The following is a 17380-nucleotide window of genomic DNA, read 5'->3' as shown; positions in this document are numbered from 1 at the left end:
CTAACTCACGTTCGCAATTAAGATAAAATACTTTATGTGATATGGAAGTCACTAATACGCAATGTCGTTATTACATATTATTCCCAACATTATCACATAATGTTACAAGTGAGCCTATTATTTTCAATTACGCACGCCACCGGGAAGGGTTGTTAATATTCATTTGACGTCACCCGCCGGAATCGAACACCTGATCCCGCCGTAATTGTCCGCGCCTAACCGATTGTCTACCATTTTGGATATTAAACGTATAATTCGGTCGGGGAAACGTTTTAATAGACATCTTGGAATTGTTTTGTTAAAAGGGTTGGAGTTCACTATTGAATATTAATATCTTTAAAAAATTAACAATTATAATATATAACACAATTTTATTACAATTGTATATGTTTAATATTAAAAGAATTCGCATAGAAAATTACACTATTTTTGCCAAGTATGCGTAATGTCATAAAGTAATATACGCCATTAACAATAACAATTAATTAAAACATTTATAATAGAATCGAAGTCGATTTTTAACATTAGACACGTGAGATACGAAGTAGGTAAAGGAAATTTAAGATGCTGTGTGTCGATTCGCGCACAAAAGGTTCTGTACCAACTTACCGACAAATAATAATAACAATAAGAAGTATTGTGGACTGCCTCGTTGATCTAATGGCAGACATAAGGCCGCAGATCCCGAGGGCCTGGATTCAAACTGTAGTTCGGGCCAATAAAAAGTTATTGGGTTTTTCTGCTGAAGATTTTCAGTAGTAGCCCTGAGTTTGGAAGTGTATACAATCCCGTGCCCCGGAAAGCACTTAAAGCCGTCGGTTATGCGCCTAAACTATATAATAGAGACTTTATCTATTTTTCCGCACACACTTGTGCACTATATATAATATGTCCTGCACAGTTGGCTAATCTTTCTTGAGATTTGCCGCTCTGGACGAAGTCGGTCAGGTCATCATCATTATATCATATTACGGCTTACTTAAGATGACGTACATACTGTGCAGGCTTAGTAACACACGGTCTTTATTTATTCGTTTTTTTTTTTCATTGAAGGTTGCCTGGGAAAAATTAACTGAAAGCATTAAGACTGCAAATGCGCAATCGCTTTATCAACTTTTATTTTAATCTAGCTAAATGTAATATAAATAAAAGACTGTAAATTGCCAAAAACTATGCAAATATTTCCTCTCTTTCTGAATTTAAGATCTTATTCCACCACGCTGCTCCAATGCATTGCGGTAGAAAGACATGTGACAAAATTTCATCCGAGGACAAGTTTATTTCAAAGCATACATAAATGAAGGGCATGAAAACTCAGTTGTAGTTTGAATCCGGTGAAACCTTCTGTTAACTTGTCACCATTGAGCCATTTTGGCTTTGATATAATATATTTAAAAAAAATATATAACTGCAATAAACATATTCCATTATGTAATTAATAAGTTACTTCAATTGTTTCCATATGGTTTGTTATGAAGCGTGTAAATAGCAATTTTGTAGCATTTATAGACCGGCCTTTATTCTAAGCCAACTCAAAATCCGCTTAGATACTCGTGCATCCATCGCTTTATAACAATCGCTTTGACGCGCTTACTTGCCTCGTTAATAGTCTCAACGCGATTTGTAATGGGATAGAGTGAAAATTCATCTTCTACAAGTTTTAACGTCAGCTTGGAAGAGAACATTTGATACGTCTCCATGCTTCCGTCTAGATAATATTACGATTGGTTTTCGACTGAATTAATTGTTCTTTGTTTAAATAAATTACAAATCATCAATTAAGTACAGATCCTACTTAACGTAGCAACCTTCTACGATGCTACGTTAAGTTGTAGAATAGAAACGAATGTTATAAAAAATACATTAATTTATTTGTTTTATTTTTAAATATAGTATTAAATGTTGATTGAATATTAAATTATATTACAAAGATTATCAATGATAACGTCACTATTTAACGATGTTTACAGATATGATTTATTGACATTGTACAACAATTGTGCTTTACTCATCCCTCCTTCAATAAAAATACACATATAAAGAAACAAACACGTTACCATTCTCTCAGAATTTAATTGACTATCACTCTGCCAGACGATCTTCATTAAACCTCTATTATTTAAATAAAACATATAATAAAGTAATATCTACCAGACCCATTGCTCCGAAGTAACACCGACCAAGTTATAATGTAGCGGTCTAAGTTGATTGTTAAACGAAATCCCCTCATTGTTTGATTTAGACTACTCCCATTGTGTTCGTTTCAATCGATTTAAGTTAAATATTATTAATTCTAAGTTAACATTCAACGTTGAATCGATTTCTGAATTTTGATTGAGTTTCGATAATTATAACTAATGCCAATATTATTATTTGTGTATGATGAAACTAATTTGTTTGTTATTTTAAAATGTCTGCTTTAGATGTTTTCAAATTACGTTCATGATTCAATTATTTTAATGAATTTAATTACAAATAATAATTACGATTTTCAAATTTAAGTTTTGATTTATTTTCTAATACGAAATTCGTTATCGCATTTTGAATAAAGCTTCATGTCTTATATTTATATTTTATTGCCCGGTTACTATATTGAAGAAACGATAATTTTGCTTATGAATAGTATAATTTTCTACAAGGCGTAATTCAGTTACTACTTTTTAGAAGTCTACGAATAATAGATAATGTAATATAATGTATTGTATAAATGTATGAATGACATATTCTAGACACAAGTGTTTCAACAAGAAAATGTAAACGGTTATTAGACAATTATACTATCCGTAACATAAACGCATTATTGTTTTAATCTTAATTATAATAAAAAAAAAATTGTTTATGGTAACCGGGTTATAATCGAGCCGGTTATTATAAGCATATATGAACGTTATTGAGATAAAAATATATACAAAAAATCATTAAATAAAAACGCGACGGTGAGAATACATTGAATCCCTTTCAAAAACTATTTCTATTAAAACTCGTATGAATGTAGCTCATTAAAGCGATCTTCTCATCAACTCCGCCATTAATTCACCGTCGTCCGTATAAAGCCTGCCTAAATTAAAATGCTACACTAGTTACTGAGTCTCGCTGTAAAGCAGAGTTATTAACGTGAACCGGTTAAGTGTAAGTTGATTCAACACTGACGGGTCCCTACGAATATTGCCCAATGGTTTTGCTTGCTTTTTATTTTATACTTTTAACTGTATTTTGTTCTTGTAGCAAGTTTATGAGGCTAGACAGCCTGAGTTATTCAGTTCAAAAACAGTCGGATTAATAAATTTTTTTGTATAGTGTTATTTATACATTGTCTTTTTCATGTCAACTTTCAAGTAAAAAATTACATTGGAATTTTACCTTTTTTATATAGAAAATTTTACAAGACGTCAATTTCACCATTAAAATAAAAGATTTACCTCAGTCTTCAAATCCTGTTTATACAAGTTACAGACCCAACTGACTACAGAGTTATATTAACCGAAACTGGTATACAAAAAAAGTATTTCCTTGCTGAAAAATAATATAAATACCAACGTAGGTTTCTTGACTGCACGCGGTATTCCAAATCCCCCTCGCAAGAGATTACATAATGCGATAGGTTTGTTCAGCGCAGTCGGTGGGCGTCACAATGCGAGCTATTAGCGTGTGCAAACAGGCTCGGCCTCCTAGTAATTATACAAGTTGATTATGTTCAGGCGCACGCCTCCCGCCGACGACTTTGACTGGTTTTCATCTTAAATACCTTAAGGCCTATAAAATAATAAATTAATGACTATAAGTAATATACTAAAAATTATATGCTATATGGTGGTAGGGCTTTGTGCAAGCCCGTCTGGGTGGGTACCACCCACTCATTAGATATTCTACCGCCAAACGGCAATACTTAGTATTGTTGCGTTTCGGTTTGAAGGATGGGTGAGCCAGTGTAACTATAGACACAGTGGACATAACATCTTCGTTCCCAAGGTTAGTGGCGCATTGAATGAGATATGCATTGTACCAGCACTTTACCCGCGACTTCGCTTGCGTCATAATTCAGAATTGCTACTACCAATTTCAATAGCTCTTCTTGAAGGATTTTCATACAAACTTTTAACCCCTTTATCATATTATATTTATTTATTATTATTTTATATATTACTTTATTACAACCTTATGGAAACATTTTCTAAAATCCTTCCATAGTGCTATCCTACTCTGTAAAATGCCAGGAATCGCTTACGCATGCTACCGTGACGCTCTGACGGACGGCCTGCCTATGCAGGTCTAGCTCATGATGCTAGCCTCAGTAGTTAGGGATGAGCGCTGATTTGTCTGACAGTTAGTTATTCTTTTAAATATCATCATCATATTCAGCCCACATTAATCCACTGCTAGACATAGGCTTCCTCACAGGCGCGCCAATTCTCCCGGTCATGTGCTAGTCGCATCCATTGAGCACCCGCCATTTTCCTAAAATGTATATATACTAGCTGCAGCTTATGATAAACATGTCATCATCTAAAAAACTTTTAATACATCCGTCACCACTCGAACGGTTCTAAATATGTTTTATTCCTCAGATGCTGTAACCGATGTTATATCTTCAAGCAACGTCTTCTACCAGTACAGAGAAGGATTCAACAACGCTGTGCGTCGCAGTGTCCATCTACGTGATTTGTTATAACATACGTATAATTAAGAAATGTAGTATATATGATCATCGTAATCGCAATGCACTGCTGGAAAAAGCCCTCACCCAAGGCGCTAAAGCTTGCGATCATCCACCTTCCGCGTCCAGTTGGGTCCATCTTCAGATCAATCCAACATCGTTTAGTATATATAATAAAGTAAATTTAATTAAACATTCATAAAGTTGAATCACCCAAAAACTGATAAAAACATATGATTTTTTCAATGAGGAACATTTTGTATTGCTGTTCTAATAATAGCCGAGATGGCCTAATGGTTAGAACACGTGAATCTTAACCGATGATCGTGGGTTCAAACCCGGGCAAGCACCACTGAGTTTTGTGCTTAATTTGTGTTTATAATTCATCTCGTGCTTGACGGTTTAGGAAAACATCGTGAGGAAACCTGCATGTGTCGAATTTCATTGCAATTCTGCCACATATGTATTCTACCAACCCGCATTGGAGCAGGGTGGTGGAATAACCTCCAAACCTCAAAAGGGAGAGGATGCCTTAGCTCAGCAGTACGACATTAACAGGCTGTTACTGTTGTGTTCTAATAATATATCAGTGAGTCAGTTTTCAGGTACGATATCATCTTAGTGAGTAGGTAAGCATATCGGTGTAAATTGAATTAATCTTCTTGTTTGTACTGCTAATGCTCAAGATGACGAGATTCATAAAATAATTGAATATGCACAATGTACAGTTCAAAAACCGATTGTGTTCTATTAAAAAATAAACTTTGTACTCAAGTATTTTTCTGTGTTGTTTTTCTACTAACAGTTAGTAAGAGTTAAACTCGTTAATTAACTTAATTGTCCTTTGAAATTGTACAGCCGTGTAAATTATTATTGTTATATTTTTTTTTATAATAAATATATGTACAGATAATTTTGTTTTAATAATTTTAAATTTTCCCTTTATAATAACTAATTTCATTTCGATTATATTGATAAAACTAAAAAAAACTTTAGTTGCCTTAATAAAGAACCCTTAAACTATGGTTCGTTATAAATATTTACTTTAACGTATTCCATTGTTTTCTACGTTTTTAATTATTTATTTTATTAAATTAGTGACGCTTAATGGTTGATGTATAAAATTGAAAACACCATCAGCTACCCTATAAAATAATATAATCGTTAAATTCCAAACTTCAAGTCTTATAGTTTAAGTTGAGCGTTGATAGCTAGTCATTGCATTGCATACACATTACACTATATATAAAATAACACAAATATCGTAAATATATTTGTGATGAATTTATTTTTTTATTTATTTGGCGAGCCGGTTGGCGTGGTTGGTGGATACTTGCCTTTCACGCCGAAGGTTGTGGGTTCGATTCCCACCCAGAACAGATATTTGTGTGCATGAACATGTCGGTTTGTCCTGAGTCTGGTGTAATTATCTATTTAAGTATGTATTTACAAAAGAAAAATGGTATATTAGTTGTCTGGGTTTCATAGTACAAGCTCTGCTTAGTTTCGGATCAGATGGCCGTGTGTGAATAATGTCCCAGTATATTATTATATATACATACATACATACTTATATATATATTATAGAGCGTAGGAATAACAGTTGCAGCTGGGTCTTGATAGCTAAATAATAAAGCATTAAAATTTAATGCATTGTTCTTCCATCAACGGCTATAACTCAAAAACTTTAAACAGCCGACATCACCTGCATTAGAGTTATTAAAAGCGTAAGCGTTGAAATCCGCTCCGAACTTACTTCATAAATTCATCACAAATATATTTACGAGTGTTCACGTCAAATGTTATGACAAATGACTTTTGTTTAATGAATCATTGTTCTTCTTCGTAATTATTTAACGTTTGGTTAGTAACTGAGAGCATCTTGCCGGTTCTATATATATATAATATATTCAGTTGAAATATCGTTAAAGTTGTAGACTCGCAAATTTATATATAAAAACCATCTTTAATAGAGCAGAATTTTAATTGTCCAAATAATATACTTTATACAAGTAGGTTGCTACTTACTTATTACTTTTGAATAATTATTTTACTTTACTTACTTTATATAAAATGGGCTACCTGTTCTGAATTCCACCAAGAAAAATCCGCAAGATACGCGGTGGTTACTCTTACAATCAATCAAATAATTATTTGAAACTAATTACAATAAATAATTTTAGTTCATTAAATATGTTTTGTACATTAGTATTTCAAAAATTGATTTGAGACAAAAAAAATTGTAAGTATTTAACTAGTCGTACTATTCAATCAGTGGTATTGAGTCAGGTGGTATAGAGTCAGTCAATTTTTATTTATTTTTTATATTTTGCCGGGAAGTCAAATGACTACTCCACCTGATGGTAAGTGGTAGTAGAATCCAAACGCGACGACGGCCAGTACAGTCGGGAAGAATGTTCTGGCCGCCCCCGCTTTGCCTGCTAGCAAGTTGCCTCTTCACGCCTCGTTTGAAGGAACCCGGGTTGTAACAGGAGGGGGAAGACGTTAGCTGGTTAAGAATTCAATTTACTTAAAGTGCGAAAAAGAAAGGTGTTACCAAATTTCTTTGTGTGCGATGGAATTGATGTCACAGTTAGGCGGTGAAGGAAGGGGGAAGCAGGAATTAGAGAGAATAATTCCTCAGAGCACTCGCCGTGATACAGCCAATAGTAAGTGCTCAGTATCTCTAGATGCAATTTTAATTTTTTGTGACTTTACTACGTCACCAATAATCCGAACCCCACGTCGCTGCAACCGATCCAGTAGGTACTTAGCGGAGCCATCCCAAAGGTGCGAGCAATATTCAACGCAAAACCGTATCTGAGTTTTGTACAACAGGCACAGTTGTTGTGGCGTGAAAATGCCGCACCTTGTTTAGAACTCCGAGTTTCCGTGAAGCAGTATTTATACGATGTAATCCCTTGGATGAAGGTCGCAACGAACGTTAATCACCAGCATGGCGATTTTGCTTTGTATTACTAGCGTAGTGCCATAGAAAGAGGGAAGAGGGAGTCCAATAACAAGATACTTTCGCCTCTCCTTAATTTCCTCTCGCTCAGCTACAGCGCGTCCGTGGTATCTTCCATACACTGAACTATCATCTGCATAACATAGCAATGTGTGTTCCCAAGAGAGAGCATATCATTGATATACAAAAGAAAGAGTGTGGGGGATAACACAGATCCCTGGGGGACCCCAGAATTCACTACATGGTATGGTAAAGCGCAACCATCGACTAAAACACGAGGGCTACGCTTATACTGGAAGCTGGCTATCTAGGTGTAGAGCTGAACAGGCAGACCGTATGCCGGCAGCTTGGAGAGAAAAATTCTGTGCCAGACCTTGTCAAAAGCCTTGGAGATATCGAGGCTAACAGCCAACGATTTCACATGCTTGTCGATAGCTTCACCCCAGAGGTGTGTAACATACGCTAGAAGATCACCTGTGGACCGTTTTGGTCGAAACCCGTACTGACGATCATTAATTAGAAAGTGATCTTCTATGTAATGGATCTCTTGGTTGTTTAGTATCCGTTCCATCGCCTTACAAAGTAATGAAGTGATATATATTTTAATATTTAACGTTTTTAACAAATTCTATTTCTTTCAATTTTGTTATGTGTTAATTTTTACGTATATGTGACTTATTGGTGTTTTTTGTTTAGTTAATATTTACTGTGTGATAATGCATGCTGAGACTACCTGTAAGTAGTAGAAGCCTTTGCCAAGATAATTTCGAAATTAATTTTGTTTTTTTGTATTATGACCGAAGCACCTAAAGTGAGATTGCTTTACAAGTTGTTTTACAATTAATTGTTATTAAAATCTAAAATATTTAGACAAATTCTATTTCAAAAAATAGGAGTGTATAAGTACGCAGGAGTTTATTCTATGGGTTTATTCTATTCGGCGGATCAGGGATCTAGCCCAGCAAGCCCTGGTAGCCCGATGGGAGGAGGACCTGGAGTCCCCCACAGCGGGCCTGGCGACAGTGGAGGCGGTACGTCTCCACTGTCGTTCAGGTTAACGCAGGTACTTACCGGACACGGTTGCTTCGGTAAGTACCTGCACAAGATAGCGCGGCGGGAAGTGTCACCTTCCTGCCACAAGTGTGGTGCGCCTATCGACACGGCGCAACACATTCTGATGGAGTGTGCCGCGTGGGATCCCAGAGGCATTCCCTGGCGGCAGTTGTCGGCGGAAACCTCTCCTTGCCGAGCATCATCAACGCGATGCTCGGGAGCGAGGAGTGCGGGTCGGAAATGGTCTCCTTTTGTGAAAGTGTGATGTCCCAGAAGGAGGCCACGTAGCGGGAGCAGGAAAAGGACGTCGCTGCAGACCTGCTCAGCCGAAGAAGACCGTGGAGAAGAAAGAGGCGTTATGCGCACCTTCTCCCTCCGACGCAATAGGCGTCGCCGGGACTAGGGGGGTTCTCAGTACCCTGGTAATCCTCGTATTAATGGAGGCCTGCATCGGCAGGCCGTCCGTCAGAGTGTCACGGTAGCATGCATGCAATTAGTTTGTAACGATTAATTGTTATCAATAAAATATATTTCTTTATAAAACTCCCTACCTCCTTTTTAATGGTTTTACACTCAATTAGTATTACATTATATTAGTTAAGCAAATACTAGATTTAGACATGATAAAAACATGTAAAATAATCTAATATTGCAAAATAATCTTTAAATAAAAAAAAACTTGTTGTTAAAAATATTTCCTACCGAAAGCCAATACGTGTAGTCATATCTTAAATAATTAATTAATAGGTATTTATAAAGTGATTGTAAGATTATCAATATGAATATAACGTTTCTAAACGTCTTCTTAATTTTTTCGTTACACATATTTGCTTAAAAAAGCGCTACAAAGTTAACTAACATCTTACTAATAATATTTCATTAGTTATGTTTTTTTTGTTTGTATGTTAGTTGCTATTACGACTCGATTGGTTACTTTTTAAATTATTCATAAAAAATATACTTAAATATTTCAATTTCTTTAACTTTGAATAAAACGGATGCTTAAATAACTAGTGTAGATAAAAAAGGGTTAAAATAAATGGCCATAGACACATGTACATCATATTTTTTTATTTTTAATAATGAAAACAACTAAACACTTGAGGGTATCTACGCAAGCTAGCTACAACATATTATATACAATTTTAATTAAAACAACCAGACGCCACAATTCCACGTCTTGTGCATAATGCAGTTCAACTTCTATCCTCTCTTTCTCGTATTTACAAAATGGCGTCCGGTTTTACTACACATACATACTATAAATGATTTTTAATTTGTAAGCCCTTTAAAATTATGCAAATTAATTTTTATGGCACCTTAAAATAATAAAAACACGGTTGATGTTTTAGATACAATATTATATTTTCATCTGTAATATAATTCCGGCGCTACACATTTAGTCCAAGTAAACAAAATTACTTACATTTTTTTCTTATTTTGAGAGCAAATACTCTTTCGGTATAATAAGTATTCGTGATCATTGGTACAGATGTGTGGGAATAAATAAATAAAAAATAACGAAAAATAATATATCAATTGTAACAGGCATCTTCGTTTTAAATGATATTTCATAAAATTAGTATCCTTTAAAAATATGATTTATTTTATAATATTAATAACAATCCATTAAATTGACATATTATTTTGAATGATTGAAATAATATATTTCTTCAAATATATTTTTGAAAATTCAAAAGAAAAAATTAAGAATTAAATTTTTATTTATTTTTATTTTTATACATACATAATACTCCCATAATGTAAAGAATAATAATGATTAAATATAATTCGTAAGCACTATATTTGTACGTACTGAATATTTACAAAGCGATCGAACCTTTAACGTTAAAACGTATCTAAATCTAAAGATTATTATAACTGTTATTACTGATTATATTATTTACAATAAAACGTTTTATTTCTACGAATAAAAAAATATTCACAACAATTTTGGTCAAATACTGATTTCGGTAAAATATAAATATTTACAAAAAAAAAAAACCTTATCTTAAAAATAATAAACTAATACTGTTGAGTAACAGTAACAAAACCTTTTTGGCTCAGAAACGTTTACGTTTCACGCAAACGTTATACACTGAAACGTAGGCATTAAAAAAATTTGACCTTGAAATATTACACTTCTCAAGCACAAAGGGGTTTCATTAAAAATAGAAATTTCAAAACAAAAAGGAATGTGTTATTATAAAAAGGTGAAATATTTGTAGAAATCTATTGTTTTAGAATTTAAAAAGTATCAAGTGTTTCGCGCGATTTCGTCTTTTGGCGAAATAAATAACAGACTAAGCTTTTGAACATAGTCAGTAGGAATATTCTGTTAGAACTAACTTCATTACTGACCCGCGAAATGTTGACAACGGTTTTGATGCGTGTATTCTTGTAATGTTATAATTAAATGTTCAATGTCGCATATCACTTTCTGACATTTCACGACCGTTTTCTGCGGTGAGTTAGTTAGCTCCTACAGAATACTTTACTGTACTCGCTACTTCTTGTTACACCTTGAGTTTTTTTTTAAATAATGATGACACCTTGGGAATATAGTCATCGCTCTCAGACCATTTCAAACATAAAATGTAATTTAAAAAATTTTAAAAAAATTGCTCTTTTGTCCTTTCAATGAGTTTGTTTAAGATTTAAACGAGTTGAACTATTGAATGTGCAAAGGCTAACCATTTACCTAAGTGTACAGTACAGTACAGTACAATATTTACTGGTGGTAGGGCTTTGTGCAAGCTCGTCTGGGTAGGTACCACCCACTCATCAGATATTCTACCGCAAAACAGCAATACTTGATATTGTTGTGTTCCAGTTTGAAGGGTGAGTGAGCCAGTGTAATTACAGGCACAAGGGACATAAAATCTTAGTTCCCAAGGTTGGTGGCGCATTGGATATGTAAGCGATGGTTGACATTTCTTACAATGCCAATGTCTAAGAGCGTTGGTGACCACTTACCATCAGGTGGCCCATATGCTCGTCCGCCTTCCTATTCTATAAAAAAAAAAAAGAAAAAAAAATACATAAAATTTGCTTGTATATGGTTGATGATAAAGAGTTTCTTGCCGGTTCTTATCGGTAGAATCTACAATCCTAACCGATGGTAGCTTAAGATTATTTTTTGTCTTTTAGAATGACACTCAAGGCTTTAACCGAATCTAATTTCAATACTCAATAATTTCACCCTTAATTAATTCTAAATCATCGAATTCATAATACTGCGTATAACAAAATACTGACAAGACTAGGTGAGGTAACTGAAGTATATAATACAAATATTCTTATGTATCTATGTTATATATAAGTTCGTTATTGAATTTTCTATTGTAATATGGCTTAGTATGGCACATTATAATGGCGTGAATATTATAAATATGGCACTAGAGAATTCACGATGATTCCAATTAAATTAACTTACTTAATATTAATGTTTTTAACGTGCTATCTTAGCCGCTATGCTATATCTACATTTACATTTTTATTTATTTTTCTATTATAACAAATGTTAACAATATGAAATTGTTTAGTTATGAATCTATTCTAAATCTTGTGCTGATTTATTTTTTAATGAAGACATTTTTTTCGTATAATATTATAAACACGACCAAAACAGATGACTACAATAAAAACCAATATTGCATTGACAGTCGCTTTGTCACAAGGATGTATACAAAGCCTTAAAACGCGATACGATAACGCCCAGCTCGTTTTACATATTTCTTTCATTTACCTTACTTATTTTTATTTGAATTTTTTTAAAGCAATGCATACTGTTAATTTATACTCTATTCTCTACTATAAACGTTGTTTAACGGGTATATGATTAAAAACAGATTTCTTTCTTTCTGTCATCATTGATTTTACATTAGATAGAAGATGACAACATTGTTTAACAAATCACCCACAAAACAACATTTATATGTAAAGCCAATGCACATGTTTTGCTACGACATTATTGTATACATTGCTTATTATTTTACAATATGCTGCATATCTCCAGATTACAGAAATTTTAAATTTAGAATCTTTGAAGTTTCAATATAAGAGTGCAGTATCAGAGTAAGCTTGCTGCTGCAAATCGCAATTCGAAATCAAAATAGGTATACTTAATCTAAGTGCTTCGGTGGATCCGGTGGTGGCGCTGTAGACGGCGGCTCGTGCAGCAATGGCAGCGGTAGTGGTGGTAACGGTAGCGGCAGCTGAAATGCGCGTGATTGGAAATTTGCTAGCGATTGCAGCAACGCGGCGGAGTGTTCGTGCGCCTTGCGTCGGAGCTCAGCAACGCTGGACGACCGCGCTTCCTCTTTAGGACAGCACGGACAAGGAGTGCCCCAGCCTGAAATATAGAAATTAATTTATCCATTCCTATTGATTAATTATTTATGTAATAGTATTAGTTTCCACTAATATATACTCGTAATAGATATAAATACAAATAACATAAATAATAATATAATTATACAAAAGAAAAACATACACGTTAATAATATCACTTTAGACTATTAGTACCTATGAATAACAGTAAATTATTTTTAGTTAAGGAACTTTTTTGACTTCTCGTTACATTTATTATTAAGATGCAAGATTTTTATTTATAAAATTATTCGTAGTTTATGAAGTGTCGGCAGTTGTGCTGGCGATTAATTTCGTGTTGCGTTATAGTTTATAATTACCTTTTAAAGGGAAGAATGGCTGCGATAAATGATTCAAGTGCTGAGAAAGATGAGACAGGTGTGGAGGCAGGAACAGCGGTGGCGGGGGCGCGGGAGCATCAGCACTGCTCGCCGGAGATGAACGGAACGCACCGCTGTAACCAAATAGCAATTGTAGATAATGTTCATATAAATGTGTATATATATATATATATATATATATATAAATATTTAACACATTAATGTAAGTACTTTGGCGACCGAGTTTCGATCGGTTCTAATAAATAGTTAATTTAATTTTTCCATGAAACAAATCATATAGATAAACTTAAACAGCAAAAACCCTATCTAAATTCAAAAATATGTACGATATATACAAGGATTGTGCATTGAATATTATAAGAAATTTACAAGTAAGTTTATAGCGGGAATTCCACTCACGTAAATTGTATATCTCAGTTAAACTTCTGAATATGTCGTTTTCGTTACATTAAGTAGTATAAGTTAAAAAAAATAAACACAATTATATTCAATCGTCATCATTAATTTTATTATTGTTTTGAACACAAACTATTATTTATGAACAATTAAAATATGATAAAATTTATTAAAACCCAAAGTTATACCTATTAAAAGTTCAAAATAATAAGGAATTTAAGGAAAACGCATACATCGTACGAGTTATCACGTATTAGAGATCTGAACAAGAAACATACTAATAATCGGAGGGAATGGTCTGGTTGTGAAGCGAGTATCTTTATTTATTTAAGGTGTCATCATTATTTAAAAAAAAACCTCAAGGTATAACAAGAAGTAGCGAGTACAGTAAAGTATTCTGTAGGAGCTAACTAACTCACCGCAGAAAACAGTCGTGAAATGTCAGAAAGTGATATGCGATATTGACCATTTAATTATCTTGTCTTATTAATTCTACTTGCCACATATACTACCGCCAAACAGCAATACTAATTGTTGTGATCAATTTAATAGGTGAACAGGAACAAGGAACATAACAATCTAGTTTCCAAGGTTTGTGACGCATTTGCGATGTAAGGTTTGGTTAATATCTGTTACTTTTCATACCAATTTTAAATAAATGAAACGGAATGTAACCATAATCGCATGTTGTCTATCTATACTAATATTTTTTTTATAAAATTGGAAGGCGGACGAGCATATGGGCCACCTGATGGTAAGTGGTCACCAACGCCCATAGACATTGGTATTGTAAAAAATGTTAACCATCGCTTACATCACCAATGCGCTACCAACCTTGGGCACTAAGATGTTATGTCCCTTGTGCCTGTAATTACACTGGCTCACTCACCCTTCAAACCGGAACACAACAATACCAAGTACTGCTGTTTTGCGGTAGAATATCTGATGAGTGTTGGATACCTACCCAGACGAGCTTGCACAAAGCTCTAGCACCAGTGAAATTTCTAGTCCTAATTTCTAAACAAATGTACACAAAACTTATACCAGTAGGTTTTAGTATATATATATATATATATATATATATATATAGTATATATAGTAGGAAGTAGACCTTCTCAGTCTTACTAAGCTTTAAATTTAGATTAGTAAAGTGTGAATTTCATATTCTTGTATTAAATAATTTATTTCACAGTAAACATATTTACAATTCCAACTTTTATTAACTTAATCGAATAAAGTGAATGTACTTCAAACGCAAATGTAAATAAAAAACCGTAATCGGAATCTGCGGTCTCGGGACGGTCTGTGAGGAAGGGGATTTGCGTTCATCAAAGAGCTGACGTCTCATTGCATCAACGATACACTCCTGTCGTTACAAGACCACTGATACTTTGAACTGTGAATATCAAGAGAAGTTTAAATTGTATTAAATTATTTGCATTAAATAGAATATATGGATTAATTTATATTTCATATCTATAGTACAGTATAATGGTGAAAAGTTTGTTTGTTGTTTGGCGTTATATAGCCAGATTATATAAATAAATTCATTGGTAGATTTATGATAATCAATAAATAAGTGTAACGTTTTCATATTGAAAAAAGATTTTTGACTAGACTTTGATAAAGATTATAGATAAAAGAAAAAATATTTTTTCCCCTCTATTATATCTAGTAGTTTCGTTTTGAAACAATTGAATTTGAAAACAATATTTCAATAAAGAGATTTTACATTAATCTATAATATGATATGAAGCTGAAGAAATTGTTATGTTTGCTTAGACTTTATATGACATTTTATAAGTGCGATTTGAAAAAAAAACTATGATAGCCCAATAAATGCAACCACAGAACTTTCATATGGTTATTTACATTAATATTATGATTCAACTCTGCAGGACGTTTACCGAACAACCCGTAATGTAAGCAGCATAGCAAAAAGCACCCAACGCTCTCATACTGATAATGCCGTGAAGCATTTCGAAAATGTATTTATTCAATAATAAATTCTAAGAGCATTGCAAGGTAAAGTATAAAATCAAGTTGAATAAATCAGAATCAAAGCTAAACGGCACGAGAGAGGTTCATCAGTGCAAAATTCAAAACAGTAGATCGCGTCAGAGGACAGATTGAGACAATGAAATGAACGGCCGAGGTGTCGCGCGCTCCGACATTCCCTTAGTGCATACTTGATGTACCGCGACCGTGGGCCGCGGCTGACGAGAGGTGGCGGGAACATACTATTGCACAAGGATAGTAGCTTATGTTTATAGAATACTCAAAACTCAAATGAAACGAATGAATTAACGTTATCATCAAATTTTTTAGTTTTTCCTTACAGCTCACATTAAAAATATTGATTAAAAATTTTCTACAATTTCAACAGTGTTTAGATATATTATTGTTTTGTATAATTTTTATTACTGTTTGAGTATTGATCTTCTGTTTAATAGAAAGAGGCCGTTGCTCAGCAAGAGCAGTAGGGCTTTTTTTATAGAGTAAAAAGGTGGACGAGCATATGGGCCACCTGATGGTAAGTGGTCACCAAACGCCCTTAGACATTGGCATTCTAAGAAATGTCAACCATCGCTTATAGCCAATGCGCCACCAACCTTGGGAACTAAGATTTTATGTCCCTTGTGCCTGTAATTACACTGGCTCACTCACCCTTCAAACCGGAACACAACAATATCAAGTATTGCTGTTTTGCGGTAGAATATCTGATGAGTGGGTGGTACCTACCCAGACAAGCTTGCACAAAGCCCTACCACCAGAGAAGGGCTATATAAAGGATTATATATTATTATTTTGTCTTGAGCATAATAAGTTAATACTCATTATTTCTTAATCGTGTCATTATTAGAGTCAATTACACAAATAAATAAGCAATACATCGCTGCAAAGCAACGCTATCGCTTTTAACTTACAAATAAAATTCCCCCGGGCACTCGTTCAATGGAATCAAAGGATTTGCGTTCATTACAAATGGTAATAATTGATGGATGGCACGGGCGCGGCCACCGCACGTCGGAGACGCTTTCACTGACACGCGAAACGCTAGCACTCTGAATGTACCCCGAGCGATATAATAGAATCCGACTCCGCTACGAGCTAATGCAACTTGTAAAAAATGAATGGAAAGAAATGTTTTACATGTTGTTTCTTTTACCTGTTATAGAAATATATTTTGCTAAAACATTTTGTTATAATTTAAAAAGAATACAATTTTGTGCCGCCATTACATTTATTTTTTAAGTTTTGTTAAATATTAAAATAATCTTAACCTCATTTGTCTTTATATATCACACAAACACACAGTCACAGAGAGTTTATTATCACGTATTTATAGCAAAGGAAATTATATTTAAAATATATTTCAATACATCAAAATTCCGTCAAGGTAAATGTTTCAAGCTTAAGTCCTTTTGCGTGTCATCTTTTACATGACGTCACATAAAATATAAATTACTAATTATATCGGCTTCGGCCGCATGTTACCTGATCCACCAGGAGTTGGGTCAGGTATTAAGTATAAAAAGCCTAGCCTATGTCTTCTATGGGATTCGAGCTTACTTCATACCAAATTTCTTCATACAA

General features: G+C 33.8%; 3 protein-coding genes across 3 annotated transcripts in view; 1 reads left to right on the top strand and 2 right to left on the bottom strand.

Moving 5' to 3' along the window:
* Positions 1–5437, top strand: part of LOC126771583 (chromosome transmission fidelity protein 18 homolog) — a 46086-nt gene extending 40649 nt beyond the window's left edge. Inside the window, exon 16 of the mRNA XM_050491541.1 lies at positions 4566–5437. Coding sequence (XP_050347498.1) covers positions 4566–4669 — 104 coding nt within the window. The 3' untranslated portion in view covers positions 4670–5437. The remainder of the gene's footprint in view (positions 1–4565) is intronic.
* LOC126771694 (uncharacterized) overlaps positions 1–17380 on the bottom strand; it is a 207146-nt gene that overhangs the window by 156060 nt on the left and 33706 nt on the right. The window lies entirely within an intron of this gene.
* Positions 12249–17380, bottom strand: part of LOC126771678 (uncharacterized) — a 75424-nt gene continuing 70292 nt past the window's right edge. Inside the window, exons 8-9 of the mRNA XM_050491691.1 lie at positions 13367–13500; positions 12249–13029 (exon numbers count right to left, since the gene is read on the bottom strand). Coding sequence (XP_050347648.1) covers positions 12800–13029; positions 13367–13500 — 364 coding nt within the window. The 3' untranslated portion in view covers positions 12249–12799. The remainder of the gene's footprint in view (positions 13030–13366; positions 13501–17380) is intronic.

This window comes from Nymphalis io, chromosome 11 (genome assembly GCF_905147045.1).
Source record: "Nymphalis io chromosome 11, ilAglIoxx1.1, whole genome shotgun sequence".
Classification (NCBI taxonomy): domain Eukaryota; kingdom Metazoa; phylum Arthropoda; class Insecta; order Lepidoptera; family Nymphalidae; genus Nymphalis; species Nymphalis io.
Note: the sequence above shows the minus strand (reverse complement) of the source record. Positions and strands in the feature narration are given on the sequence as shown.